This window comes from Trichoplusia ni, chromosome 17 (genome assembly GCF_003590095.1).
Source record: "Trichoplusia ni isolate ovarian cell line Hi5 chromosome 17, tn1, whole genome shotgun sequence".
Lineage (NCBI taxonomy): Eukaryota > Metazoa > Arthropoda > Insecta > Lepidoptera > Noctuidae > Trichoplusia > Trichoplusia ni.
Genome location: NC_039494.1, coordinates 2,878,966 through 2,906,757, shown reverse-complemented (window position 1 = coordinate 2,906,757; position 27,792 = coordinate 2,878,966). Strand labels below are relative to the sequence as shown.

The 27,792-nt window shown below is 36.4% G+C and overlaps 1 protein-coding gene across 1 annotated transcript in view; it reads right to left on the bottom strand.

Annotated features, from left to right (window-relative positions):
* Positions 1–2,173: 2,173 nt before the first annotated feature.
* The window catches only part of LOC113502284, a 111,990-nt gene continuing 86,371 nt past the window's right edge, over positions 2,174–27,792 (bottom strand). Inside the window, exons 15-31 of the mRNA XM_026883792.1 lie at positions 23,431–23,609; positions 18,195–18,318; positions 17,045–17,156; positions 16,377–16,655; positions 14,123–14,294; positions 13,775–13,893; positions 13,439–13,699; positions 13,034–13,204; positions 12,597–12,791; positions 12,163–12,361; positions 11,715–11,852; positions 11,442–11,528; positions 11,054–11,198; positions 10,774–10,846; positions 5,045–5,149; positions 4,552–4,630; positions 2,174–3,901 (exon numbers count right to left, since the gene is read on the bottom strand). Of these exons, the coding sequence (XP_026739593.1) occupies positions 3,885–3,901; positions 4,552–4,630; positions 5,045–5,149; positions 10,774–10,846; positions 11,054–11,198; positions 11,442–11,528; positions 11,715–11,852; positions 12,163–12,361; positions 12,597–12,791; positions 13,034–13,204; positions 13,439–13,699; positions 13,775–13,893; positions 14,123–14,294; positions 16,377–16,655; positions 17,045–17,156; positions 18,195–18,318; positions 23,431–23,609 (2,455 nt within the window). The 3' untranslated portion in view covers positions 2,174–3,884. The remainder of the gene's footprint in view (positions 3,902–4,551; positions 4,631–5,044; positions 5,150–10,773; positions 10,847–11,053; positions 11,199–11,441; positions 11,529–11,714; positions 11,853–12,162; positions 12,362–12,596; positions 12,792–13,033; positions 13,205–13,438; positions 13,700–13,774; positions 13,894–14,122; positions 14,295–16,376; positions 16,656–17,044; positions 17,157–18,194; positions 18,319–23,430; positions 23,610–27,792) is intronic.

The window sequence follows — 27,792 nt, the reverse complement described above, 5'->3', positions numbered from 1 at the left end:
AGAATGAAACTACTTGAAAGTAGTTATCGCTAGTCTATTTCAAGTATCTATTATGAGGTGACTTGTGACTTCCAAAATTGCTGAGTGCAACATTACAATACCATTTGTAATTTTGAAACAATTATTTTGGAACTTAAAATACATAAGTATTTGTCTTTACTGCTTTTGCCAGCTACCATTAATAAGGAAATAAAGTAAATCAATGGATAGATTGATTATCTATTTGTATTGATGTTATCAATGTTAAACCAATTAGTCACTCAAATTTTATCTTACTTTTAATACAACACTATTTTGGTTTATAACCGAAATATCTAATAATTATTGAAAAAAAAACTTATTTTGTATTGAACATTAAGTCTCATTTCATTCATCAGATAAGCCTTTTAGCCCAACTATGTTTTGGTCGGCTTCCAGTCTAACTGGATTCAACTCAGTACGAGTGTTTCAGGAGTGGGGCGACTGCCTATCTGACCTCTTTAACCAAATTACCATGGCAACACGTTACTCCTTCGTAAGACTGGTTGACATTTTATTAAGAGGAAAAAAATAAAACCACAATTAAGAAACACAGAGGATATATTTTCAGATATAATGCCACGACAGGTCAAAAATAAAACTCACCTTAGTGAGGAATAAGAAACGATAAATATATAAAACTCTATACAAATAGTTAACAAGGTGACAGTGTCTAACGATTAGTAATAAAACTTATTGCGAAACCTACTGTACACTCGAGGACAAAAAAATTGACCACACAAAGTATACACACTTGAGAGTTTTTCAACAACACTTTCTGGTAACTCTTCACACTTTCGAGAATCATTTTATCTCGATGTTTCTCTTTTATTTTGTCCTCAAGTGTAAACCTATCGAATTCCCTTTCAAAACACTTTCAGCTTGTTTGTGACAGATTTGAGAAGCGTAGAGTGCCGCGCATTGTTCAAATGTAACACAGAAGAGAATTCAGTCCTATTCGGCTACAAGTAAGTGCAACTACTTATGAAATATTATTGCATTGTCTAATTTATACATACATAAGTAACATCTATTACCAACATTAAAACTTTAAAAATTCTACACGATAAAGTAATCTACTAATAGCGTTACGCTGCGCCAATTTAACCTCTATTTAGATACAACTAAGATCGATAATCGATTAACGTAATGTCTACTAAAACTGTCCCACATGTAACTTTATATGTTAAATGAATTATACGAAGTTACTTTGAGTTGTAAAAACATCGAGTCAACAAAATCTCTAACCAATAAGTTTGTTATCTCGGTTGACAATTCACTGATGGTCACTAGACAAATTCTGTTCGAAACGTTATACATATATTGTGACAGTACTTGTACAAATTTTTACTTTAATAGTTGTCGACGTTAAGTTGCCAAAACGATTTTTAATTATATCTTGAATTGAGTGACTTACTTTTGGCTCGTCAACCAAGATAGCTTATACCACATAATCACAAAATAAGTTAGATTTTTTCTATAAATTACAGTCGTTCTAATCAACTTTTATCGTAGGGGTGTAAAAGCCTAGCATTAGGTTTTTAAATCTTTATACAAACGTGTTTTTCTTTGACTTTTTTGTATACAAAGGGATTCCAAGAAAGTTACTTTTTAGTCCTAATATGTATTTTTTTTTATCATTGGTATTTAGAGCCCTCTACCACCGTTCTTAAAGTAAGACAGAGGTGTGAAAGCAAGATAGCGTATTATACGGTGTAGAGCTGTCTTGCTTCCACATCTGATGGTAGGCCCAGTCGGTTGAAATGTGTGATGTAGGAAACAAATAAATAGAAAAGTGTTCAAATGTTTCGTTTATAAAACATTTCAATAAGGGTCTAACAGACGATTATTACTAACTATTCATAAGGATAACTCTTGTTTGAATACTATGTGTACTTATATAGAAGTCTTTATAAGGGATCACAGTTGGAAAACACTAGTTCGATACACAAATCGGGAAAATTACATCTATACCTACTTACACGACTATAATTTAATTAAAAATATTCTTAATTATTTAGAATTCAAACAATATTACCAACAAACTACATTAAATGTAAGATAAGAATTCATTTATAAATTAACAAAATTCAACAATTAATTGTAATATTTATACAAAACTTATTAAAATTGTACATAATTAAACAATACACGTTAAATTGCATTCATTAAATTAACATACGTTTTCACGTTTTTTAAGAAAAGTAACCTAACTTTGGTACAACGATACTGATTTGAAACAAATATTACTTGTAGGTGTGTTACAGCATAAATTACAGCGAAATTCGTTTTAACACCTAAAGTGTACTTTAAAAATAGTTGCTTGATTAAAGCTCATAAAACCAGTGATAGATAAAGACATCGAAAAGCTTCTCAAAATAAGGACACGGAGGTGTATTCTGATGTCTCATTGCTATCACAGTTCTATCGTATTAAAGAGGTTGGAGATTACTATGCAATACATAGTTATAGCATGATATATTATTTGAATTTTTTTCGCTTAATATTGTATTAAAATATGATATTTGATAGACATTAATAATAGAAATATGTTTAATGAGTGATGTAAAGAATTGCTTTTACATTAGTGTTTTTCCTTATACAGTCAAATAATTGTTAACTACCAAAGTGACGTAATTCTTTAATCATGTTTACACTTTATTTAATAAACATGGCAATTAAATTTGAAGTAATCTTTCTTAAAAGCGATGAATGATTTCATAATGTCTTTTATGCGATAGATCAGCGATTGCAATAAGTTTTCAGAATAGGACCCCTGAAGAGTAAGAACTACATTCTTATACATCTAGTTATAATCTATATTATACCTACATAAATACTTATAACAATGTGCGATCGTAACTTTATCAATTGTGAACTATTTTTACTTTGAAAAAACAGAAATCGTTTTTGATTTGTCAAATCAATATATGCCTTGTGGTTACTGAATAGAGTTGAAAATAATATTCTTAGTACATATGCATACATAATGTAATTTGGAAATGGAAAGACATTTTTTTTTTGAAAGAAACTACTCCCGAAAGGAGTCTAATCAAGTCTAGAAGATCACATTGCGTACATTTTAAAGGTTACTTATTTTTTATAATAGTTCTCTACGTAAGCCCACACTGAAAGTTCTTGACTATCGATGTTTAAAGAATTATCGCCTTAACTTCATTACGAAAACATTATAAACCTTTCTGACGTAGTTGGGAAAAAACTCAAGGTTGGAAGAAGAAATATACATATTAAGTTTCTTTTGAAAACGTGTTGTTAACAAACCATTCGATTTTTTATATTGCGTCTTTTAGAATAGGTATTTATATTAGGATATTTTTTCTGTAGGTTTAAGTGCTTGTGTAGTTATTACTCAAACACTATCACTGTGGTGGAAGCAAGACGCTGCTATGCAAATTATATATTCGCTATCTCGCTCTTACGAAAGCCGTCACATCTATGGCACAAGACTTTTGGAACTTTCAGCGCGGCTCTACCACGAGGCATTTAGTGTTTACTTAATTCGTTTATTTAAATTTAAATCTTATTACCATACAATTAAATGGATTTAATTTAAAGATAATTTCAATATTTAACAATAAAAACAACTGCGAAACGTTCTACCATTTACCTCGATTCAATATTCTGACAGACTACATTTAATCATAACAATTGATAAAATTATTACAATTCTAATAAAGACATCTTCTGATAAATTTGTAATTAAAACAGTGTAGACGATAATGTAATTTTAAAGTAATCATTGTTCGTCGAAATTAAGCAATAGTGCAATCAAAACTGAGATCTACTGTTACAGAAATAAATCGTATTTTTAATTAACAATTAATTTATTCTCAAACGTTTCCCAATTACTCAACCATGTGCTCTGTGAAAGAAATTAAATGTGTTATGCTATGTTATATTGAATCTAGGGTTTTCTATATTCTACAAAACTTAAGGATCACTACAGAAATTAACTAAAACAAAAAAAAAATAAGAAGCATAACACTATTTGCAAATTGCTGGGAAGGCGTGTTGAAAAAGGAAACTAAAAAAAACATAATGGTATAAATCTGTACTATGTAGCTCAAGTTATGTTGTCTTTGTGTAAGCAAGACGGTGCACTGCACTTCGTATAAGTATTGCTATCTCACTTTTACAAAGGCAACAGAGTACATAAGCAGATAAAAAAAAAAAACATAAAAATGGACGATTCAAAGATAGAACATCAACAATTTTTACATTTAATTTTACTTTTACAAAAAAAGCATAAATTTTCGTAATTCCGCAACAGTTGAACACAAAAAGATGTGTCCTTTTTCCATTGTCATTCTAACAATAGGGACCTACTTTCTAAGGGTAACAAAATGGGCTTTATTAAACAAAGGAGACAACAGATGGCGAACCATCACATCTTAAAGGAATATTGTGAATGAGGAACAGAGACAGATAACACGGTGTAGAGCGGCGTCTCTTTCCCTCAATTACTTTAAGACGTGAGAAAAGGCCTAAAGATGGGAATTTATACGAAGTTACCTTGTTCTTCTACCGGCGTGTGTTCTTCATCTGACGAATCGAATCGGCTCTCGATTAAAGAACTTTGTTTCGTCAGCGACTGTTACAAAAGATTTAATTAACGAATATAATTACAATGTGACATTGTTCGAGAGTTATTTTGTCGTTATTCAATTTGTTTGCTCTAGGCAATGAGTTTTAAGTTTAAACAGAGTTCTTGATGTACATATTTATAAATCTATTGGAGTCATTTACTTAGATCTGATCAAGTTATGTGACTAGGACCAAACGATAGTGCGCTTTTGTAAGTAGTGGAAAGAAAAATGGATATTCAAGAATTAAATGACTCAATGCTAGAAAAAATCAGCTGAATTATGATACCGTTAAATACGCATAAGTTAACCTGTAATGGTTAACTATTAAGAGATTAATTTGAAAACAAAACCCTTAGGATATAAAATCATATTTCGGAAAGAACTTATAGGTATAATTGAATAAAAAATATTCATGGTACCTTATTAGAGCGCCGTCGTGGCGGAGATATCTTGTTCCATAAAGCTTCAAGTTGATCGAAGTGCTGTGACTGCGCTATCGCCGCCTCCTCAGGACCTAAGCTCACCTGCATTTGACATTTATAACATTCGTTTGAGTTCTGGGTTCCGCAAATTGAAGTAAAACCAAGATTAGAGTTAAAAATAGTCTATTCAGGCACACAATGTTCATACACAGTAAATATTCTTAATAACTAGTAACGGTCGCGAGCGCAACGATTTCGTGCGCGCTGCGGCGGTTGGCGGGAGCGAACTGTCGATCACGCGAGCGGCGAGCGACATCGCGCGTCGTCCTGCGCGGGGCGGGAGCGGGACGGGAGCGGGAGGAAGGAAAGAATTCCCGCGTACGCGCTATGTTAACATAGAAACGACGGTTGGGCAGGGCGTTACACTCTCCCCCTTTTGACCAGCGGAAGGTACTCCGAGTGGTCAAATACAAGAAAAGCGCTGCGGTTAGGTCACCTTTCGAGGGCGACCTCTATTACGTTTAGGGATAATCGGCTCAGGACATTCACCCTCCCTAGCATGGTAAGGACGCAAATCTGATACGTGATACTTGCCGATGATTTCTCCTGTCTTATCATGAGCTAGGAGGAATGTAGTAGGACTCACCTTTTTAGAGACGACGTACGGTCCATCCCGTTTCGGATTAAATTTCGAGGTGACACCTTTTGATGCGTTACTGAGAGTATGGGTTCGCATTAGGACTAAGTCTCCTTCCTGATAATCATGAGCTGACGACCGACACTTATCGGCATATGACTTACGGACATCTTGCTGCCGTTCCAGAGTCTCTTTGGCCGTCGAGACGGTATCTGCGAGTTTCAGCAGATAAGGCGTAATTTGGGGAACAAAATTCTCCGATTCCACCACTACTCGGAGATCTGCCTGAGCAGTTAAGGGTGACCGCAGCTCACGACCGAACGTCAAGTAAGCTGGGGTACGATCCGTGGATGTAGTCACTGAACTATTAAAAGCAAACCGTACAAACGGTAATACCTCTGGCCAAGTCTGATGGCGACCTTCCACTAAGATGGCGAGCTGAGCCTTTAGGTCCCTGTTCTTTCGCTCGACTGGATTCGCCTGTGGGTGATATAAGGGCACCAGGCTTTGTTTCACACCTAGAACATACATCGCTTTTTGCATAACGTCTGCAACGAATTGCACTCCGTTATCAGAAATCATCCGCCTAGGAAGACCGAATCTCATAAATACCTCATTGACCAAAGTTTTAGCACACGTCTCTGCTGTAGCTTCGATGAGAGCGAAGACTTCCACCCACTTGCTAGTGGTGTCCTCCACGATGAGGATCCATCTCTCACCTTGGAGTCCTTTAGGCAACGGACCAAAAAGATCAACTGCGATAGTTTCAAACCTTTGAGACGGGACAGGAGTTTGAAGCAAGCCGGCTGGTTTGAGAGTTGATGGCTTGTAGCGTTGACACTCGATGCAAGTCTTCAAGTACTTGGTTACAAAACATCTCATACCAGGAAAATAGAATCTTTGCGCGATACGATGTATTGTTCTATCAATCCCACCATGAGCGGCGGTAGGCGAGTCATGGCATTCGAACATGACTTGATTCCGCAGGCTCTCCGGTACGACGAGTTGAGGCTCCTCGGAATCAGTATCAGGGACATACCGATACAGGACACCTTGATTCAGGAGATAGCCTCTCTCAGACCAACGATTTATGTTAATTTCATCATTACCTTCGAGGTCATGGATGATCTTCGCAACTTCCGGATCAGCTAACTGCGCATCACGGGTGGAAGATGCATTCCAGCGCGGTACGTCAACAACAACAGGACAGACAGCCGATTCTGATGCAGGACCATCGTCTGTCACGGGGCGGCTGAGCGTATCGGCAAGAACGTTGACCTTACCTGGGGTATACTCGATACGCAGGTCGAACGATTGCAACTTCAGGGCCCAACGTACTAATCTGCCACTTGGAGACTTGAGGGTAAAAAGCCATTTTAGGGGCTGGTGATCGGTCATCACGTTGATCTGGTGACCATCGATGTAACCTCGGAAACGTTCCACTGCCCACACCACTGCGAGAGCCTCCCTCTCCGTGGTGGAATAATTCTGCTCGGCTGGAGTGAGCAGACGGCTGGCATATTCAATTGGATGTTCTTGATTTGGTGACTCCCCCTGGAGTAAGGCTGCGCCTAGTGCGTAATTACTAGCGTCAGTCCGCAATACGAATGGTTTCGTATAGTCCGCTTGTACAAGAATGGGTGCTGTGGTCAGAAGTTTCTTAAGAGTTTCAAAAGCTTTACCTTGCTCCGTACTCCATACCCACGCCTGAGACTTCCTAGTTAATCGAGTAAGTGGTTCGGCCACTTTCGCGAAGTCTGGTATGAACTTACGAAACCACGAACACGTCTGGAGGAAGGTGCGCAGCTGTTGAAGGCAAGTAGGCTCTTTCATACCTACCACAGCAAGCACCTTCTCCTCATCCGGGGATATACCTTCAGGTGAGATCACGTGACCGAGGTACTTAACCTTCTCTCTGGCGAAGACACACTTGTCCCGATTCGCACGGAGCTTAAATAAGCGGAGACGGTCAAATACCGCACGGAGATCTAGCAAATGACGAGCATATGAGTCAGATATCACCAATATATCATCAAGGTACGTCAGTACGATGACATCTTTGAGTGATGATCCTGAACGGAAGCGATCTATAAGCCTCTGGAACGTAGCCGGCGCGTTCTTCAGACCAAAAGGCATTCGTAAGAACCGATACGTACCAAACGGCGTGACAAACGCGGTTTTATCCTGATCCTTTACTCTGCATTGCCAATAGCCACTCCGAAGGTCACAGGAACTCATCACGCAACCTTTCTTAGTAGACTGGAGCAACTCGTCAATACGCGGCATAGGATACGCATCTGTTTTCGTAACAGCGTTGAGGCGTCTATAATCAACACAAAACCTGTACCCACCATTGGACTTAGGCACCAAAACAATCGGTGCAGACCATGCAGACTCGCACTCTTCAATAATTCCATCTTCTAACATTTTATCTAGTTCCATGCGAATTAACTCCTTCTTCGCTGGCGTAACACGGTACGGTGGCACGGCAATAGGAGGATGATCGCCCGTATCAATATGATGTTCGGCAAATGGCGTCGGTTCCCCGTTTTTATCAAAAATATCGGAATACTCACCAAGTAAATTCTCCAAGCCACCACGCTCCTCCTCAGTCAACAGAGTGCCCTCATCTCCCCTCAGTAGGCTGAGAGAAGCACACTCCACCACCGCCTCGCGAGAACTCTCCGTCAGTAGGGGGTGAATGACCTGAGGCCGATCAGCTGTATACCATGTCATAGAGGAAAAATTCAACACCAACTTAGACTTTGTAATGTAATCTATCCCTAATAGCGTTTCGTTATTTGAGGCATCGGGAAAAACCACAAACTCAATGGGAATACACAGAGACATACAACTTACATTAACACATGCTAACAATACGATATTCGTACGAATACTACCATCCGCAAGTCTAACCGACATCAGCTGAGACTTAAATTTGACACCTAAACGTAGAAGTAGTCTATATAGGGTTGAACCCGCGATACTACGCCGGGCGGCAGTATCTATAAGCGCTGAACCACTATAACCTAATATCTCAATATTTAATATAGGTCGGTCTTGCATAATGATACTATTCGTGCTTGTATTTACATTAATACAGTCTTCTGCCGTGGTAAGTGAATAAAATACATTATGTTGAAGTTGTGGTTCATTTGAATTAATAACATTACAACTCAAACTCGATACATTACTTTTACAAGTAGGACAGTTTGCTCGAACAAACCCTTTTTCACCACAACCATAACAAATAAGGCTAGATTTATTATTACTAGACGATACTTTAGAGTCTTTCTTTGGACACGATTCACGCGTATGACCTCGACCTTTACAATACACACAAAACAACTTTGATACACTCGCGGTATTATTATTATCGGCACTTTGCAATTCGTTGCACATATTACGTACGGATCGAACCTGCGAACGCGAGATCGACTGCTGCGCTAACGCACCACTGAGCGTCGGGGTCATTGCACCGTTTCCCGCCGAATTGATGCACGGAGCAGCAGCGCGCGGCGGCCGCGGGCCGGCCTGCGCGCAGCGCGCGGGCGCCTGCGTCGTCTCCGTTGGCGCCGACTGCGAGGAAGTACTTGCGTTGGAATGTTCCGTGATAGATTCTTCTATATCTCGGGCTTTGTCGATTAGCGACTCAATAGTGTTAACCGTGTCCCGGGGTAATCGCTTTCGAATACGTTTATGTAATAATCCGTATATAATATCTAACTTAGCTTCTTCGGGTAATACGTAAGGTAACTTAGTGATCATACCTCGTAAACGTACAATGAAGGAGTCCGCGAGTTCTTCATTTTGTTCGTTTGCGAATATCTTTCGATACAGCTTATGAGCAGGACACGGAGTACCGTACATACTACGTAGTCGTTTGACGGCTTCGGACCACGAGGACACCTCCGTCCGGATCCCTCTCCACCATACTGCAGCCTCGCCGTGTAGCAGCATCGGGAGACCACGAAGCGCAAGGTCATCGGTAACCAATGCACACTCCTTATACATTTCGACGGAGTCAATGAAGGCTTCTACCATTTCAGGGTCTCGGTTTTGACCATCAAAACGTGCCGTACACTTGGACATGTTGCCTGATTTACTAGTTGACGACGACGGTGTCGGTGAGGGCGTCGCGGTATAACCACGCGCCGCGTGCGATGCCATGAGGGATTCAACGAGCTGCCGATTTGCTTCCGCCTGAGTGTTCGCGAAGGCGGTCAGAAATGAAGTCAGCTGGTCCCCAGACATGAGCACTGACGAAGATCTTCCAGGTTCTTCATCCGAGCTGGCCTGCGCGTCAAGGTCACCTGGGTCAGTTCGTACTTTACGTGGAGGCATCTTCACTCTTAACGTGGGTACCAGAGAACAGGAACACAGGAACTTAACACCGAAAAATCGTTACCGGTCGACAAGCACAAACTGGTTTAAACTGGTTCGCGGCCACGAGTTGGAGCGCCACTTATAACATTCGTTTGAGTTCTGGGTTCCGCAAATTGAAGTAAAACCAAGATTAGAGTTAAAAAATAGTCTATTCAGGCACACAATGTTCATACACAGTAAATATTCTTAATAACTAGTAACGGTCGCGAGCGCAACGATTTCGTGCGCGCTGCGGCGGTTGGCGGGAGCGAACTGTCGATCACGCGAGCGGCGAGCGACATCGCGCGTCGTCCTGCGCGGGGCGGGAGCGGGACGGGAGCGGGAGGAAGGAAAGAATTCCCGCGTACGCGCTATGTTAACATAGAAACGACGGTTGGGCAGGGCGTTACACATTTTAATAAATTCTAGGATCATAGGAAATATAAGATGTTAGGTTGTCAGAGAAAGAGAAGAGAGATTTGATTAAATGAGTAATCATTTTGTGGTAAAGGTGACATATTGATAGAAAGAAGAAAGAATTTAAACGAAAGTGATCATTTAAAAATGACTTGAATTCTTTTGATAAAGATTAGTGAATGTCGAAATGTAGTGGTTTATAGAATCATAAATGGCGGGGAAAAGGATAATTTAAAATTCATATCCTTTTTCTTAAGACAAAAATAGTAAATCTTATTCTGAATAAAGTTATCATGATTTACGTTACCTGCGATCCCAAGTCTTTGTTTTTAGCCTCTTGAATTTTTGAGATTTCTTCCATTGATGCTGATACCGAGAATCTAGGAAATTTTAAAGCATTTAAGATGGAAATACTAAAATTATTGAGACTTAAAAAAACTTTTAAAAAGTTTACAAAAGTCTGATGGAGAATCAGAAAGGGATTATAATATAGCATTTATGTTTATAAACGCTTTTGTGTAGTCCGCTTGACAGACTTTCATATCCAGACTAGTCTTAAATTAAAATTAAATTTGGAACGTTGTTACCTTCTCTTTAAACGTTCGTCGACTTGCGCCATCATGGCCGCTGACGTCAGATGTCCATATTTCTTTTGCCACGTGTACGTGTCTAAAGAAACCTCCTTCTTCAACAATCTCCTCATTGGCCTCTTTGGTGCCAACGGACGAAGCTCTGTAAAGAAATGTATTGTGTAGATTTCTCTGCGTCAGTCCTTACGTATTTACGAAAAAATTTCCTCTATTAAGATAATGAGAATTGCTTTTGTTAATACGGTTATAAAGGGCAAGTGCTCTTACAAGTTTAATCCTGATTTTGATAAGGTCATCTGGATGTTAAGGTATTTTGGGATTTTTTCATAAAATTAAAATTAGTATAATTTGTTAGTATGTTATGCTATAGACTTACTTGACTTACCATCTACATCTTTAGTAGGGGCGGCATAAGTAGGTATTTTAACATACGTGGCTGGTGTATTGTGGAGGCAAATCATTGGAAGACAACCTGTGGGAAAAATCAATAAAAACCAGACATTTCATTAAAAAGCATTTTTTTCATGTTACCTTGTGCATGTTATTTAATAAATAGATTAGAAGCACCAAAATTCATCAAAGCAATATAATTTTTTTTATTTTTGTTTTGTTTAAACATCTCAACTTTTCAATTGCCAGAAAAGTAATCATTACATACCTCTGTCTAACAGGTGAACAGCGATACGTGCGCAATCACTGGTTATCTGAAAGCCGAGCAGGGGCACGTGCAGCGCCAAAGATGTCAAAGCCAGACCCCTCTTAGTTTCCCAGATGATAAGTGTTTTATCTTCCGCACCTAGATTGGACAACAATACAGCACTTACGAGAAGAAATCTATGAAATGTATTTGAGTTTAATTTAACGATCCAATACATAAAACATGTTGAAGTAAAAATAAACAAGAGTATTGGCAATTAAAAGGGCATTTGACTAAAAAGATTTTAGATATTTTTCATGCAATCACATCATTAATCTGTCTGACTTACTAAATAGATTGTTTTGTCATATACCCTATTGAGGCATTCAGCTGTTTTATTTCGTGTCCTAACGTTCACAGAGTTTGACATAAAAGGAACTTAATTTAAAAATAAAAAAAAACGACTTACTAGAAACAGCAATAGTTCCGTCTCCAGTCACTTTAACGCAAGTGACTTTTCCAAGATGGCCGGACAGCAGATGTAAATCTGAACCGGTGTTGATGTCCCACACTATGAGGTTACAGTCCCAAGACCCGGATACGATTTGAGTCTTATTTGTGATGGATACGGCCACGCATGTGACTATATCCGAATGACCTACCAAGACCTGTTGGGATAAAGGTTTAGTTTATTGATGTTTAAGTTCGGAGTAAAAGAAGAAAAAACTTCACGAAAATTTTACTAGAAAGAACAAAAGCCTAAAAAAAGAATCCAAAAAATATTCACTTGAATTTTATTGTAATTTGCGGACAAATTAACATTAAGATCTAACCATTAAGGCAGAAAATTGTATTAAGGAATTGACATATTTGTGTCGCAGCTTAGACAAAAGTACGTCATACCTGTGACAATTTCCCTCCATCGAGCTTCCAGACTTTGAGGGACATATCCATGGAGCCAGTGACGACATGCTGCGAGTCCGCCGTAAGAGCAAAACAAGTGATGCGTTCTGCGTGAGACACGTTCCTCTTTTCCTCTCCACTATCCCCACCCGCTAACGTCCAGATACGGACTGAGTTGTCACCGTCTGACAGGACCTATAGAAAGTATACTTATGAATAAAAAAAGTGCTTGATGTTTGAAGTTTTCATTAAAGTGGTGTTAAGCCAAGTAAAGTTCTAGAAAATGTAAAACGCTTGAAACAAATTGATACTTAGAAAAGGGACCAAAATCTCCGAAAATTTAAATGACATAACTTTAGGGTCGAAACCAGTAGTAAAACTCGGAATGTATTAATCTAATGCTGCGGTTTTAACGGCGATGGAAGTTAGGAACTTACTGCGAACTTCATGTTGAGAGTGACGTCAAGACTGGCGGTTGGTGCGGAAGTTGAGTGAAGGACTATTCCTGAGTCGACGAGCCATACGTGCACGTTGCGAGCTCGGTCGCCAGACATGGCGCGTCGCCCGTCAGACATCATGAGCAAAGTTTGGAGAGCTGCCGAGTGCCCCTGTGAATAAGCTTGCTTAGTTAAGTTTAGTTTGGAGTTAGTAACTGACTTAACGTGTAATAAGATTAAGACTGGAAATAAACAAGATGCCATCGATGAAACTAAAGTTGATTTTAAGTATAAGAGCAAAAACACGCACGAAAATAAGTAGAACCGTTATTTTTTATATCGTTTAGTTTCTTATGTAACAAAAAACTACCATTAAAAAACACTTCTTGTATTTTTTTTACTAACCTTATACGTTAGAGAAGGAGAATTATCAGCTAGTTGCCAGACCACCACCGTTCTATCTTCCGATCCGCTCAACACCAGTAAATTGTTTGGCGAGAATGTAACACAGGTTACATGCCCTATATGTCCATTTAATGTGGTTTGAAGTCGATGGGTGGATAGCTGCCAGACTCGGACGAGACCGCGGGCACAGCCACTGGCACCCAGCTGCCCGTCCCGGGATACCTCAAGGCAGCTTATTGGGATCAATTCACTTTGTTCCGCCTATTAAGACAATAATCATGATTAGTAGATTGTGTTTTGTTTTTAAAAGCTGGGAAAATGTAGAGCGTGTCTTACCTGTAACATTGAAACGTTAGTCATTGATTTTGTTTGACGTCTCTTAGTCTGTTTTGTAGGTCGGAAATTCGTCAAGTTATCTTCTGTGTGGAAGGAGTATATTGTTACTCGGTTACCCCCTGAAAGCAAAGATAAGTTAACAAAAAAGACAAGGAGCCATAAAAAAAGCTTGTGAGAATTACACAACATTATTGTTCTATCTAAAACGATAAATCATTGTGTACAAGTATATTGTACAACACAAAATTACCCATTGTATTTATAGCGGTGTCAGTATTTTAACCGTAATAGTTACCTCGATTTAAAGAGTGCACATAAAAAAAAACACGATAAACACAAAAGCCTTACCTGCAGCTAACAAGAAGTGGTCTTTGTCAGCTACAGCCAACGCCGCGAGGTCGTGTGCCACAGCGAGGGTCCGGAGTAATGTTGCTGTGTGAAGACTGTATAGGTAGATACGCTGGTCAGCGCAGCCGACAGCCGCTCGGGATGAGTCGTGGGCCACGCAGAAACACTTTACCTACGGAGGATTCGTTGATGATTATGTAAGCTTGGTACATGCCATACCTAAGCATATAAAATATAACATAGCGTACAGTTCAGTTTTTACGAAACAGAGACTTTTGTTTACATGGATTGTTCCAATATTAACGCTTAAAACATTTCTAACATTTATGACATCAGAAAGTAACTCAACCGAACACAGTTAATAACTGTTACCAACTGGGTCACCAAAGCGAGCAAAACTCTCTCACGAAAACAAAAATGGCGAAAAAATAAAATGCCGCTTCAAGTATAATTCAATATCGAAGAATCCAATAAACAAAAGAAAAGTTCTTGGAACCTCAGTATATGTGAACGTAACAGCACCGCTTAGCGGCAAGTTCCCACCAAATGTAATAAGAGATGGTTGGAGAGCACTTAAAAGAAATCGGTGGTAATCTATTTCCCGTAACGAATAAAGTGGGAGCTTAACCAATTTGATGATCCTCAATTATTTGGGTCGACGTGTGGAAGCCACGATGAGGTTTCAGGGAAATTGCTTTGAATATTTTGGGGTAGGCGTCTAGTTTGCATTGAGGTTAATTTGGAAGGTGATTGTATCACGTAATTATTGTTACGTGTGATAAACATTATTTTATTACCCTCAGTTCTTGTTGCCTTTAGGAAATGTATTACCTTAATTTCAGATTTCACTGAATACGAATTTGCTGTCCATTTAGCTTTTGTGCATGGAAGAATTAGCGTATTCCTGCACTTAGCCTAACCATATTAATCATGGTTTATAAACAAAATCTTCGTATAAACTTCAAATGGCTAGCAAATTAATGGATAAACTCACAAAATCCCTAGTTTATCTACGGATACCCTTAGTCCCAAATAATGGAAAAGAATTGCTATAACTAAGTTTAAGATAAAGTTATTGTGGGAACGCGACGGGATCCCGTTTCGCTTAACTTGTATTTTTTGCTTCCAAACAAATTGAATTGGATGGAATAAAAGTGAAAATGATTCGACGCCGAGAAGATTAAATTTATTGCGGAAACCAAATTAACTGCAGCGAGGGGTCTAATGATACTTTGGATGCTAAATGCTGAAAATACTGGGGTTGCAATAAAGTTCAAAATTGTTTGTTGAACACTTGACCTGATATATAAAGCATAAGAAAACCATGCACCTGAAAGTTAACCTCCATTTAGATTTGTGAAAGGACATATAGAAAAGGATCTCGTCTAATTTATTTGAGTTGCATTTAATAAAAACTAATTTGCCATATTACTACCACTTAACACAAGAAAACAGATGACAATATTTTTAGGGTTTTTAGATATGAAATTTTGGGTACGAAACAATTTGATACAGGTTTTAGTGTAGGGTTCCTACAAATTTATACCCAAAATATAAATTTCGTGGATCACGGTACAATCAAATAATTCAAACAAAAAATAAACTTGCACTATTGTGCGAAACTGAAAATTATTTGATTATTTATACAGGTGCGTCGAAGCTAAGATTTTGGATACATTTTTATTAATGGTATCTGATAGTTTCGTTCATAATAACCTCTCCTCCAGGGATTGGAAGTAAGATATTGAATTATCCAGAGTAAATAGTATTTCTCTGAGCCTTCCTATAATTAAACTCCTAAGGGATTCGCAGTGGATCTTAGACAATAGCGTCTCTTTCTTTACTCAGAACAATAGGTTTGTTGTTTGTTCTCAAAATTAATTAGACTTGGAATAATTAGATTTTTTTATAACTGCTTCACCACTGACTCGGAATTTGTTATTAGTAATCAAGTTGTGCATAAGGAACTGTAAAAAAACTTTTATGAAACTAAAGTTAAGCGGATTTAATTCTATCAAACTTCCAAAAAATGAACCAAGTTCTTTTTTTACTGTTTAACCATTTCTTTGTGATAATTTTTGGGACAATATTTGAAAAAAATTACATATGCAAACTTTCAGAAACACTACCGTATTTCATAATTCATACCCACACAATACAGATAATATTAAATATACTACTCATTCTAATGATAAAATGTTAATAATAAAAAACTCACTTCTATACGTCAATCTCAAAATAATCAATAACTCACCTTCGCCTTATGCCTCTTCAATACATGCAAATGAGTCCCCGTTATAAACGTTCTGACATGAAGTTCGTTCTCTCCTTGCAGAGTGATCAGGAACACGTTGTCGTCTGTCACTTCCATCGTATGGATCGGTACTCCTGCGTTCACAGTGCTGAGCAGTGTGAAGTTGTCTACATTCCAAGTGCAGACTGTTCCGTCTTGGGAGCAAGTGACTAATATTTCGCCATCTTGAATCACTTTGACTGTTGTCACTGAGCCGCGGTGGTGGTCGAGTTTTGTTACCTGGTTAACATTTGTTTTTATTTTTTGGTATTTGCATATAAATGTAAATGTTTGTCAAATATTCAACCGAATAGTATATATACATTGGTATCAAGTAATGTCTTGAGGAATTTTATGGTACACTTAATGAGTATTATGTTTTGTAACAGTTGCAAACTATTACGATTCTTATGTGTATCTTCTATCCATAGTAATACATTTTTTTGATATATTTTTGACATAAATTAAAAAAATCTGTGATTGGATGAAACCATCTGTAGTTGAAAGTAACAATTTCGTTGAAAAAATATATTTTAAAATCGAATTTCTGTTCAGCGATATTTTTCAAACTCAATTCAAAACAGCATTGTTTACAACAAGTCCAATAAGTAAATTGAATAGCTATTTACCAGAGCGCCATCAACGAGTGACGTCACAATAACCGCAGAGTCCTCTCCCCCGCTGATCACTAACGACCTGTTCACGATCGCTGCCACACACAGCACCGGCGCTATGTGTTCCCTAACAAACAATAGAAATTACAACGCATTAGTAAACTCAATATAACTTGAAAGAAACAGAAGATCCATCAATAGCAAAATTTGATGAAAAGCTCTACAAGTAAGATGGTAGCTACTACGACCGTAGCAATCGCTACGAAACTCGTAGCAGTTAACGGATTAAAACTGTAGTTTCTAGTGAATGAAAATAATGTACGAGTAAGTTCTGGTTTATTTAGAACAACTACTCGTATTGATATAAAAAACAATGTCGAAAAATATAGAGCAGTTAGTTCAAAGATTAGTTTTCGAATTTCAATACGTCGCTACGTTTTTTGCTCGTAACTGCACGTGCAGAGCAAACTTTTTACCGTTATTTGCTGTGTATACCTTTTATTTATTTTTACTCCTGTGTTCTACTATTAGAGTGGATACAAAGCTTTATGTAACATGCGAGAGCTGCTTTTGTGAAAAACAAATGGTATGGTATTTTTTGACGTTCCGTTTTTCAATTTGATTAAAAATGTTTGTACTTTTTACGTAATTGGAATGGATTAAAAGCTGTAGTTCGATTCCTTTACTCTATGGAGGTTTAATTCTTACAGAATTCCTCTTTTTCTTTAAAACCTTTTTCGTCTTTTGCGATAATTGTTTATCGACTTTTTTAAGTTGTTAAGAGTGAGGCTTTTGCATTATTCCTGCTTTTTGATTCGCGTTAAGCCCCGTTAATTGTAGTAGATGGCCGTAAGTAACCTGATTAACGTTGTCGGTTGCTACTATACATATGTTAGGCTGTTAATTTACAACATTTTTTTGTGGCAGTTATAATATTTCAAAACTATCTTGAAAAAAAAGGTACAGAAAGTGCTAATTTTTGTTACTAGAAGTTTTCTCTACCAAATATGGTGTGAGACACAAGTGATAGTCCAATAAAGACGATGGAGACGAAAAGATAGTCAAAATTTGTGTAACTATATAAAAACCGTCTTCATAATTTATATCTACAGAAGTTTTAAGAATATATCAAAAATACAAACCAGGTAAATTATAGAATACTTACAAAATTTTAGTTTTCACAGCCAAAGTATGTAGATCCCATACGATGACGCTGGTGTCTTCAGATCCAGTGAGGAGATACTGCGACTCTCTCGTCACACACATACAGAGGATCCTGCCTGAGTGACCTGATGACAAGAAAGAGTAGTTCAATATCAAAATCCAATTCGTTTTTCCACATTCACGCTTTTCGAAATTGGACAGCACAAAAATTCGCCCTTCACTGCTTCCAAAGTGGTCTAGTTGTGATGAAGAAACGACAACAGCAACAAACTCCACGGCATAGAAGTTGTCTAACAATGATGTATGTATACACCGTGATTTTTTAGTCGTCTTACAAAAGCAGCCCAGTTCATGTATCCAATGACTAGAACACGTTCATGATAAAAAAATAGGTGTTTATGAGATTTGAATAAATTTAAAATGCAATTTTTATTCAATATTATGATGCAATTCGTAGTTTTTTAGATACATAGCTCTGTTGCGAGCGCGGTCCGAGCCTTGTAACATTGGTGAATTATTTTAGTTGATGATAAAATAATAATAATCGCGCCTAGGGGTATTTTACGTCGGATACATGAACTGGGCTGCTTTTGTAAGACGACTAAAAATCACCGTGTATTGTAGCATAGCATATTCCCGAGGTATATACTTCATAACAAATTTCTCGCAAAGGTTCTATATACCCAAAATACAAAGTAAAAATTCGCTTTACATAAATGTGCTGAAAAGATCATCTTCAAACGACGTCCGCGATATTTTGTCAATAAATTATTACAGCTTACACTGCCTTTTGGAGAAAAGCATATGTTAGCTGAACAGAAAACTGCGCGGTTAACGTTTTCATAGAAGCTTGGAAAGCCTTAGCGAGTGGAAAATATAATATGGACGTCCGCTAAACTCTACAGTAAATTTATAGCCAGATAGGGGAATATGCCAATCAATGCATATTTTGCAAGGAAAAATTGTAAACAATTTAGTAAATTAAGTAGTTTTTTTATTTTTAAATATGTAATCGTAGATAATATTTAAAAGGTACCCAGTTTTAACAGTACTTTACCCACCAATTTAACTGGTTTTTTTTTATCAATTACTTCATGTAGAAGAGGTAATGATAAGGTTTCGCTTTATGTTGACGCTTGAACTTAATCCTTACTAATTTTAAGAAACAGATAAAGCAAATTCGATATTTTCTTTCCCGTTCATAATATGCCACAAATTAATAAAAACTATAACGACTTAAAGCTATCGCTGCCATAAAATGATGAACTAATTGCATTTTTTTATATCATATGTAAAAAACCGATTTCATGCAAAATGTGTTCTATTAGTTAAACATTAAGATACAAATTGCTAAACTCAGAAAAACAAAGAAACATCATTTTCTCATTTGTTGACTTAAGATTGCGAAAGTCTTAGCTTTTGAGACAACTTAGTTTAACATCTAATTAAAGTTCTGATTTGGTTTAAATAAGGACTAAAATGGAATTGGAATCGTGCAAAAGTTAATTATATAATTTTATAATTAGTTAAAACTATTAACAACGAAATGTTTTAAGCAATTTTTCAGACAATTTTCTTCTATTTCACCATTGCACCCAAAAACTATAAATTTCCCATGTTCAAATTAATTGCCGTAATTATTTTAACCGGTGAAAAATATAGCTGCATTGAAAACCTTTCAAAATTAACAGAAGCCTAAAACATTAAACGTTAAAACAATAAATAAAACCTTTATAAATCGTAAATACCAATACCTATTTAACATGTTCGTAAAAACTCGAAGCCATTACTCACTTTGTGTAATACGGTTATAAAATTTACAATATCGAAAAAGGTCGGTAATGTAATCGGAATTTTTGTACAGACAGCAACAAAGCGATTATCAAAAGTAGATTTACAAACTGTCTAAAAGCTTTAAAACTACTTTAATATTGGTGTGAAAGTTTCTAGTAAGATTTTAGTCTGAAACAGACAAGTTACATTTCTCCAAATGTTGATGTTGACGAATCGCTTAAATGTACTGTACCTTTATGTTGTAAACAAGAAATTTTATTTGCGTACATTTGAAGTTTTCTATTCGTGTATCTTTAATGGTATGTTACTTTATCTATGGTAGTGTCACAAATGCTAATATTATTCTTGATGTGGAAACCTGACAATACGGCGAAGAAACGCGATAATGTTACTTTAACACGTGGTTGAGGGCTGGTCCGGTCTATTGTTTCAAATTTTAACTTTTTTTCTCGTCCTCATTCTCATTACTGTTCTTGATTACACTCTGCAACATTTAAATTCTAGTTTCATAGTAATCATGCAATATTGTTGTCGACAGTACAATCCAATTTCCAATCGAGTAGACTTACAATAATGTTGAGTGGAATCGTATCAAGATAATTACGACTGGATATCGAGTTTAATCTGTTACACAAACAAAACCCAATGGTACGGTTTAATGAGCACTTGTTTGAATAATAAGTCTTTGTTGGTCAAGTAATTAAATTCACAATAAAATTGTTTTTGTGACGTTGCATTCTATGTAATTATGAAATGCGTCATATCATCTCAAAGATACTTTATACATGGCCCCGATTCTCCTATTGACAATGGCTGAATCGCGTTATTCGTATCACTCCTCTCCTCTGCTCTACGCCTCTTTTATCTGTGCATATTAGACTGCACAAGTTCTAGTAGAGTATAAGGGCGCCACATCAATTGCTATGGGAGCGATCTCTACTTTTCACAATCCTAAAATTATGGTTTAAATTCGATCTTTGTGTTTGTACGTTAAAACCCTTGATACAAATCGATATTGTTTTCCAAATTGAGGCACCAATGAAACACTATCTTTATTTATCTTAATAAACATTCTAATAATTTCTTTATAAGGTAAAACATCTTCTTCACAAAACGATGCTTTAAAAATCGATGTTTTGTTGAATAAACTTAAGATTGAAGAGAGCAAAATGTTTTCAAAAGACCAATACGTTTGAACTGAACAAATCCAATTTTCTAGATCGATCGCGGACATTTGCCGCGTCGTTGAAATTGATAGAGGAAATATATTTATTGGAATAAAAATTGACGAAGTAGATAGTCCGTGGGAAATACTGGCTGTATATTGCACTGAATTTTAAAATGGATTTATATTACCAAAGTCATGGCATTTTAAAATGCGAAAAAATGTTTCTCGTCGGTTCCTTTCTGCAAAATTCGTAAAAGAAACATTTTTGATTACTTCTTCTATTCTTCAATTACTAATAAAAAAAAATTCAATCAACTGTTAGAATACAGGACGTTATTATACTTTTTATATATATATTCTTAACCAATTTTAAGAGGACGTCCTTTATTTTTCTCTATTCATTTTCCACCTTAACTGTTTTGTCCATAAAATAATTTTCAGTATAGTTTTTACTACATTTATTTATCAGCTATTGAAGTTTTTTTCCAAAAACATTAAATAAAAACTAAATGGAATTTCATGCCTGTGTTTTAGTTTCCCCAGTACTGTTCAATCCCTACCAACTCGGTAATAAGTCGACCGTTATTCATTTGCTATCAGAAGGCGTTATTAGGATGTATGCAATCAAGTCACGTCGAACAAAGGCCGGCTTTCATATTATATATGACCAGGCCTGCGAACCTTGGAGTGTAATAACCTAACCTAACCTGTAGAACAGTTTATGAGGCTGAAACTGTTCTTGGTTTTATATTAGAGGTAAGAAACGCTTAGAACAATTTATTTGTTATGGTATTCCTTTTTCTAAATCTTTTAACTCAAATCTGAGAAAAATTAAATTACGCCATGTTTTAAGTAAAGGAACTCTTTTAAAATCACTTTCTTTCACAAATCCATCTGTGCGGCGGTCATTAAAAGCGCGGGAAAGAACTACTTTACTGAATAAGAATATACTATAAATTCCATGACTAATGTTCACGACGAGATTAATGTTCGTAATAATCACAAATTCAACTTTTACTTTATTATTATTATTGCAACTTACGTAAGGTGAATTCAAAATGATATACGATTGAATTGTTTAAGTCTTGATGCCAATCATTAGTTTACAAGTATAATCTGACTTTGACTTCTTTAATAGTTTACCCAATGATTTAAAACTATGTGGTAATATGAATAATCTATCTTCAAAAGTAATTGAAAATATTGTGAATGTTCACTATAAAATTAACAACTCTAAAGGCAAAACCCTTATATTTAAGTGACTTTCGTGAGGCTGATTCTTTATTGAATGTATGAATACCGTTGCACGGTTTACTCACGCTTATCGGTATTGGCCGACTAGTTGCGCACCCAACTGGAGTTCTTAATCATGAGTCGAATTCGCGAACCCCGTGACTAAACCGTTGCTTATCTAATAGATGGACGTACTTACCTCAATCTAAGCAAACTAGTATAGAATATTCTAGCATAGAATGCCTTATTAGATATGAAATTCTATAAACACAATTGTATGTACTACATATTCCGATAAAATATAGAGCTTAATACTAAAGTTTGCAATATCGTCGATAATACAATAACTGTCACGCAATCAAACCTCCGAATCTAATATGAAATAGGACAACCTTCGTCATTCTGACAACCAGTACTGAATATAGAAGGGACAATATTTTCTTAGCTGATAAATATATTGATACATTTTATATGAGTCGCAGCGTATGTGAGGCCGGAGACCCATGTCCAACAGAGGATTGGTGTAAGTTGATATATTGAAATGTTTCAACTGTTTTGTAAGAGATTGCGCTATGTAATGTGGAATAGAAATCTGGTGGATGGATGGTACGTGCTTCGGAGAAACAAAATATGGCTTCTGTGAGTTAAATATATAACTCTTCGGAATTAAAAACAACTATTTCCAAAAATTAAATTCGGGGGTCCCATTTATATTTCCGTTAGTTGATGTAGCCATCAACTGCCTCTTTAGGATACTGAAAGTCCTCCGAAAAAAAACTTTTTTAAAAACGGCTATAAGTTTTCGAAACATTACCACTTAGTTTTTTTCAGTGAAATATTTGTCTGAACCTAAAAAAACATACAAATTAATTCAACCAAAGCTTCATAACAAAAGCCTTCGGATTAGACTTTTGCGCTTTTGGAGGATGTTCTAATGGCTGGACTGACAGTCCAAAGCCCCAAAGCCAGTCTACTGTCTCAAGGGTCCGATTCGGTGCCTACATACGGAATAAGGAACTCACCACAATTCTGAAATGCTTACCTTTAAAAGTATGTACTCTGGAGTTGGACATGACATGCCACAGTTGAGGGTCACCAGCTGAGGGAGCTAACACCAGGTGCTGACCCGACGGCGCGAGCTGAAGTAAGCGGGCGCCGGCGCCAGGAGACGATCCACCGACCGATACCACTCGCACTGTTGATGCTATTGGTGGTTGTAGCCTAGGAAGATGACAATAATTTGTATTTAATGATTGTGAATCAGACTGACTGAACGGATAGCCCAGTGGTTGAGGTCAGTAGTTGGGTGGTTGAGCATTGATCACCACGCCAGCTCACTGCGGGTTCGCGATTTTAAATTCCAATATTTGGAATCCGAAATCTTCACCGTTTTATAAAGTAAGAGTGATACGCTTATTGGTGCGTGAGGCTTGGATCTGCACCTCATGCACAAAACCATAAAGCCAGAATTACTAAGTTAGGTACTTATAACAGCTATTAGATTTGAAATACCGCAAGGCCGAAAGAACAAATAATAACTCATAAGTACCTAAAGCTAGACACATCAATACTAGGCTCCCCTCTTACATCATATTGTATTTCAAGTACAAGAAATAATACGAAATCACAAAAAAGATGTCGCGAGCAAACTCCCAAACAACGGGAAAGAAGTTATAACAGCTTTATCGATCTGTAATCCAAGTGATAGAAAGTAAATGGCTCTGTAGAAATCTTTCTGGGTGTTCATTTACAGACATTGATATAGCTGTGATAGAAGTGGGCATCTATAAAAGAAAATTTGACGCGTATTATTGATGATGTAAAAGTGGACGTGTACATATAAAAGAAAAATTGACGTCTTTTATTGAACTTCTGATTTTGAATCAATTTTTGTAATTATGAAAATTAATTTGTTATGTTTTTATTTAGATGACATATCTCATATACTTATAGATTTGCACATTTTAATGCTTTGCACCGCCAAGTTAAGTGAGTCTCATACTTTTTATCAAATCCTCATGGACTCGAGCCCCCTCGGGGGAGGAAGAGGGAAGTGTCTGTATCTTATTGAATAAACCAAAAGTGATACGTCCTTCCGCCTTTCAATGCCGATACACGGTAATGCTTTACAATCCTCCAGACCAAATATTTTACACAATCTGCTTATTTGGAAACACATACAGAACTTTTAAATCAAAAGAAACAAATTTTTAAATCAACTTACATAAGAATCTATAAACTTAACCAAGCAAAAACAAAAAAGGACCTTGAGTTGAAGAGATCAAGTCACAAAATCATTTTGCGCAAAAAAAGTCCTAGTACTTTATCCTCTGTAGGCTAACGGTCATTAATTACACAAAAAAGAAAAACTTAGGAAGATAGATAAGTGGAAAGATTAACGAGTTAATTAACGTTTAAGGACGGGCGGGGTCTCGCGACAATATTGCCGTACCTTTCTCAAATATATCATTAAGTCTTTATTTCTCCAGGGAGAGCAAAAATGTACCACGGCGAAGTGGGATTCGGTATAAAATATTGACTTTTATGAAGACTTATCGTAAAAATGTTGTAATAACAATGCAGCCTTCGCAATATCCAATAATGTGACAGACACGACTAATTTAATTGTTAGTAAAAAAAAAGTTCGACTGAAATCGCAAATATTATGACGTATACAGATGGAATATGTTTGGTACAAATAAATGAATTGATTGATTAAAAATGTGGTCAAGTACGAGTCAGACTCGTGACACTGGATTGCTCCGTAGAAGAAGGATAAAACAAACAAATTTGCAAACGAAATTGGTGAACCCTCAAATTTGTAACATTACAACATTAAAAACCAATGCTTAACCTCAATACTAATCCCTACTAATATTAAAATGCAAAAGTAACTCTGTCTGTCTGTTACGCTTTCACGTCTAAACCATTGAACTGATTTTAATGAAATTTAGTACAGAGATAGACTTGACCTTGAGAAAGAACATAGGATAGTTTTTTTCCCGGACTTTTGAAGAGTTCTTTTGGAAACGCGATATAACCGAACACGACGCGGGCGAAGCCGCGGGCGAAAAGCTAGTTGTCTATATTTCTTTAAGCTCTCTATTAACAGATAGACATAGAGTCAGGGGTACATTAGTAACAGGGTTCCATTTTTACTCTTTAAAAACGGAACCGCAAAATATCTACGAGTACTTATCATTGAATACTTTCCAGTCCATGTACTCAAACAATGATTCAAGTTTAAAAAAAACATGTGATTATTTAAATACCAATATTCATCTTACAAGTGCCAGCCCTATATTTTAAAGCGCGTCACGTCGCCTGTCAAAAGTTGTCTCTAGTAAGTCACTTGGCCTTAGGGAACGGACTTTTAGGCGGACTTGCGGACCCTTTTTAATTTACTTTTTTTTGTAGAAAAACTATTACGTCAGCCAGCCTCCTTGTTTATAGACCATTAGTATTTTTGATTGTTTTTTTTTTATAGCTGAATTCAAATAAGTTATTTTTAGGAAAGAAAGGTTATTGTATTTTAGAAGTGCCCCGTTGTTCTTGGCGTATGTAATATACTTAGCAACCATAGGGTAAATTACAAAAATATTTTTGGCAGTCCATTTATTGTGAAGGCTTATTAAGCAATAAATAAGTGTAATATCAACATATAAGCTTATAAACATCCTTCTGCTAATCTTCAAAGGATTTGCCCAGCAGTAGGCAATATAAAAAAAGAATAAATTCATTCCATATAAAAAAAAAATACGCATTCGAGATTTATATAAAGGGCTTTACTACAATTTCAGCGTAGCTATATACGGTATACACGTAAAACGCACATATATCACAAGTCTCGTGGAAAACAAACCACTAATGGGTTTAAAACATACACAGTTTCTCCATTTGGAAGCAACACACTGGCTTTGCACTTAACTGCGTATTTCTTTGATATTTGTAGCCAATTTTGAAACGAAAAGAGTCCTTAACAGTAACTTTTTGTATTAATTTCTAATGATATTTGTATTATTAGTATTTATGGAGATTTTTAAGAGATATAAGAAGTTTAAGATGATAATTCAAGAATTTAAAACACAACTAAATAGAGACTTGTATTTTAACGATTCTAAAAAGTTCCTACTTGACTAAATCGGTTTAGATTATCACTATGTGTTATAGTAGTATATGGAATCACGTATAATTCCAATGCTACACATGATGTCAAGAAATTGTGTTATTATAAAAAAAAAACCTTTAAGAAGGTGTAATTATTGACAAAAATAAAAAATGCAAATAAATTAAACGTATTGAATAAAAAAAAATCTATTTACTTTTCTAACCAATAACAATTAGCGAATACGAAAAACGAATTCCATTTTCAAAGTAAACTTTTAGTTCCACGTGTGTGATCAGGTGCGGCTGGTCGCATCCAATTTTAGCTGAGTGGCCAGTATGTAATTGAATAAAACCGGACAGTATTATTAGCTGTATCGATTGGCACTATGTTATCGAGTTGAGCGCTAATCGATCACTCGTGTTGGTTTTAGCTTAGGGCAACATGATTAACGGTTTCGATTTTGGAATTAGCCCTCTCTGCACAATGTAGTGTTGTGTTTCGTTGATTGCGTTTAGTTTATTAGTACATCATTGAAATCGTGTTTAATATGATTTGTTTCGAATTTGTTTTCCTATACAAAATACATCGAATTTGTTGCTAGTGTATTTGAGCCATTGGTTTTAGCGTTGCGGTAAGGTCCAAAAATAAGTTTTGAATAAAGTAGCGATTACGTTTTTCAATATTGCTGTCTTCAAAGTATAGTATAAACAAGGCCTTGAAATAAGTAAAAGGAATATCCAATTTTACCTAAAAGTTAAGCCGAACTTGGGTAGCCCCTTTGCGACCACTAGACCATGTACGGTCGGCAACACAACACGTAACAGGAATTTCAAAACAGGACCTTAACGCTTTGAGTTAAAGATATTTTTAAGATTGACGTGTGTTAAATGTGTGGTGGATTGTACAATACTGTGATACATTAAGTATGCAGCTATCGTTCCCTTTCCTTTTATCGTGCTTACCGTTAATATATCACGGCTGAGGTCTTAAGTAACGGTCAGGAAATTAAAAGCTTTTCTCAAGAGTACTTAGGTGGAGTGTTGAGCAATGAATTATAGTCGTTAGGAAGTAGGTACTTAGTAATTTATGTAACGGCCATTTTGAGATTTAATGAATAAATCAAGATTTGAATAGAAAGTCAAAAAAGGGCGATGAAAATATCGAAACTAAAACTTGAAAAAAAAAGTTAAGTTAGCAACCAGAAATCACGTTTTGCAAAAAAATATATTTCAAGGCTCTAAAAGCTGAACCAATTACGATGAAAATTGGTAATAAATAGCTGGCACCATGAAATTA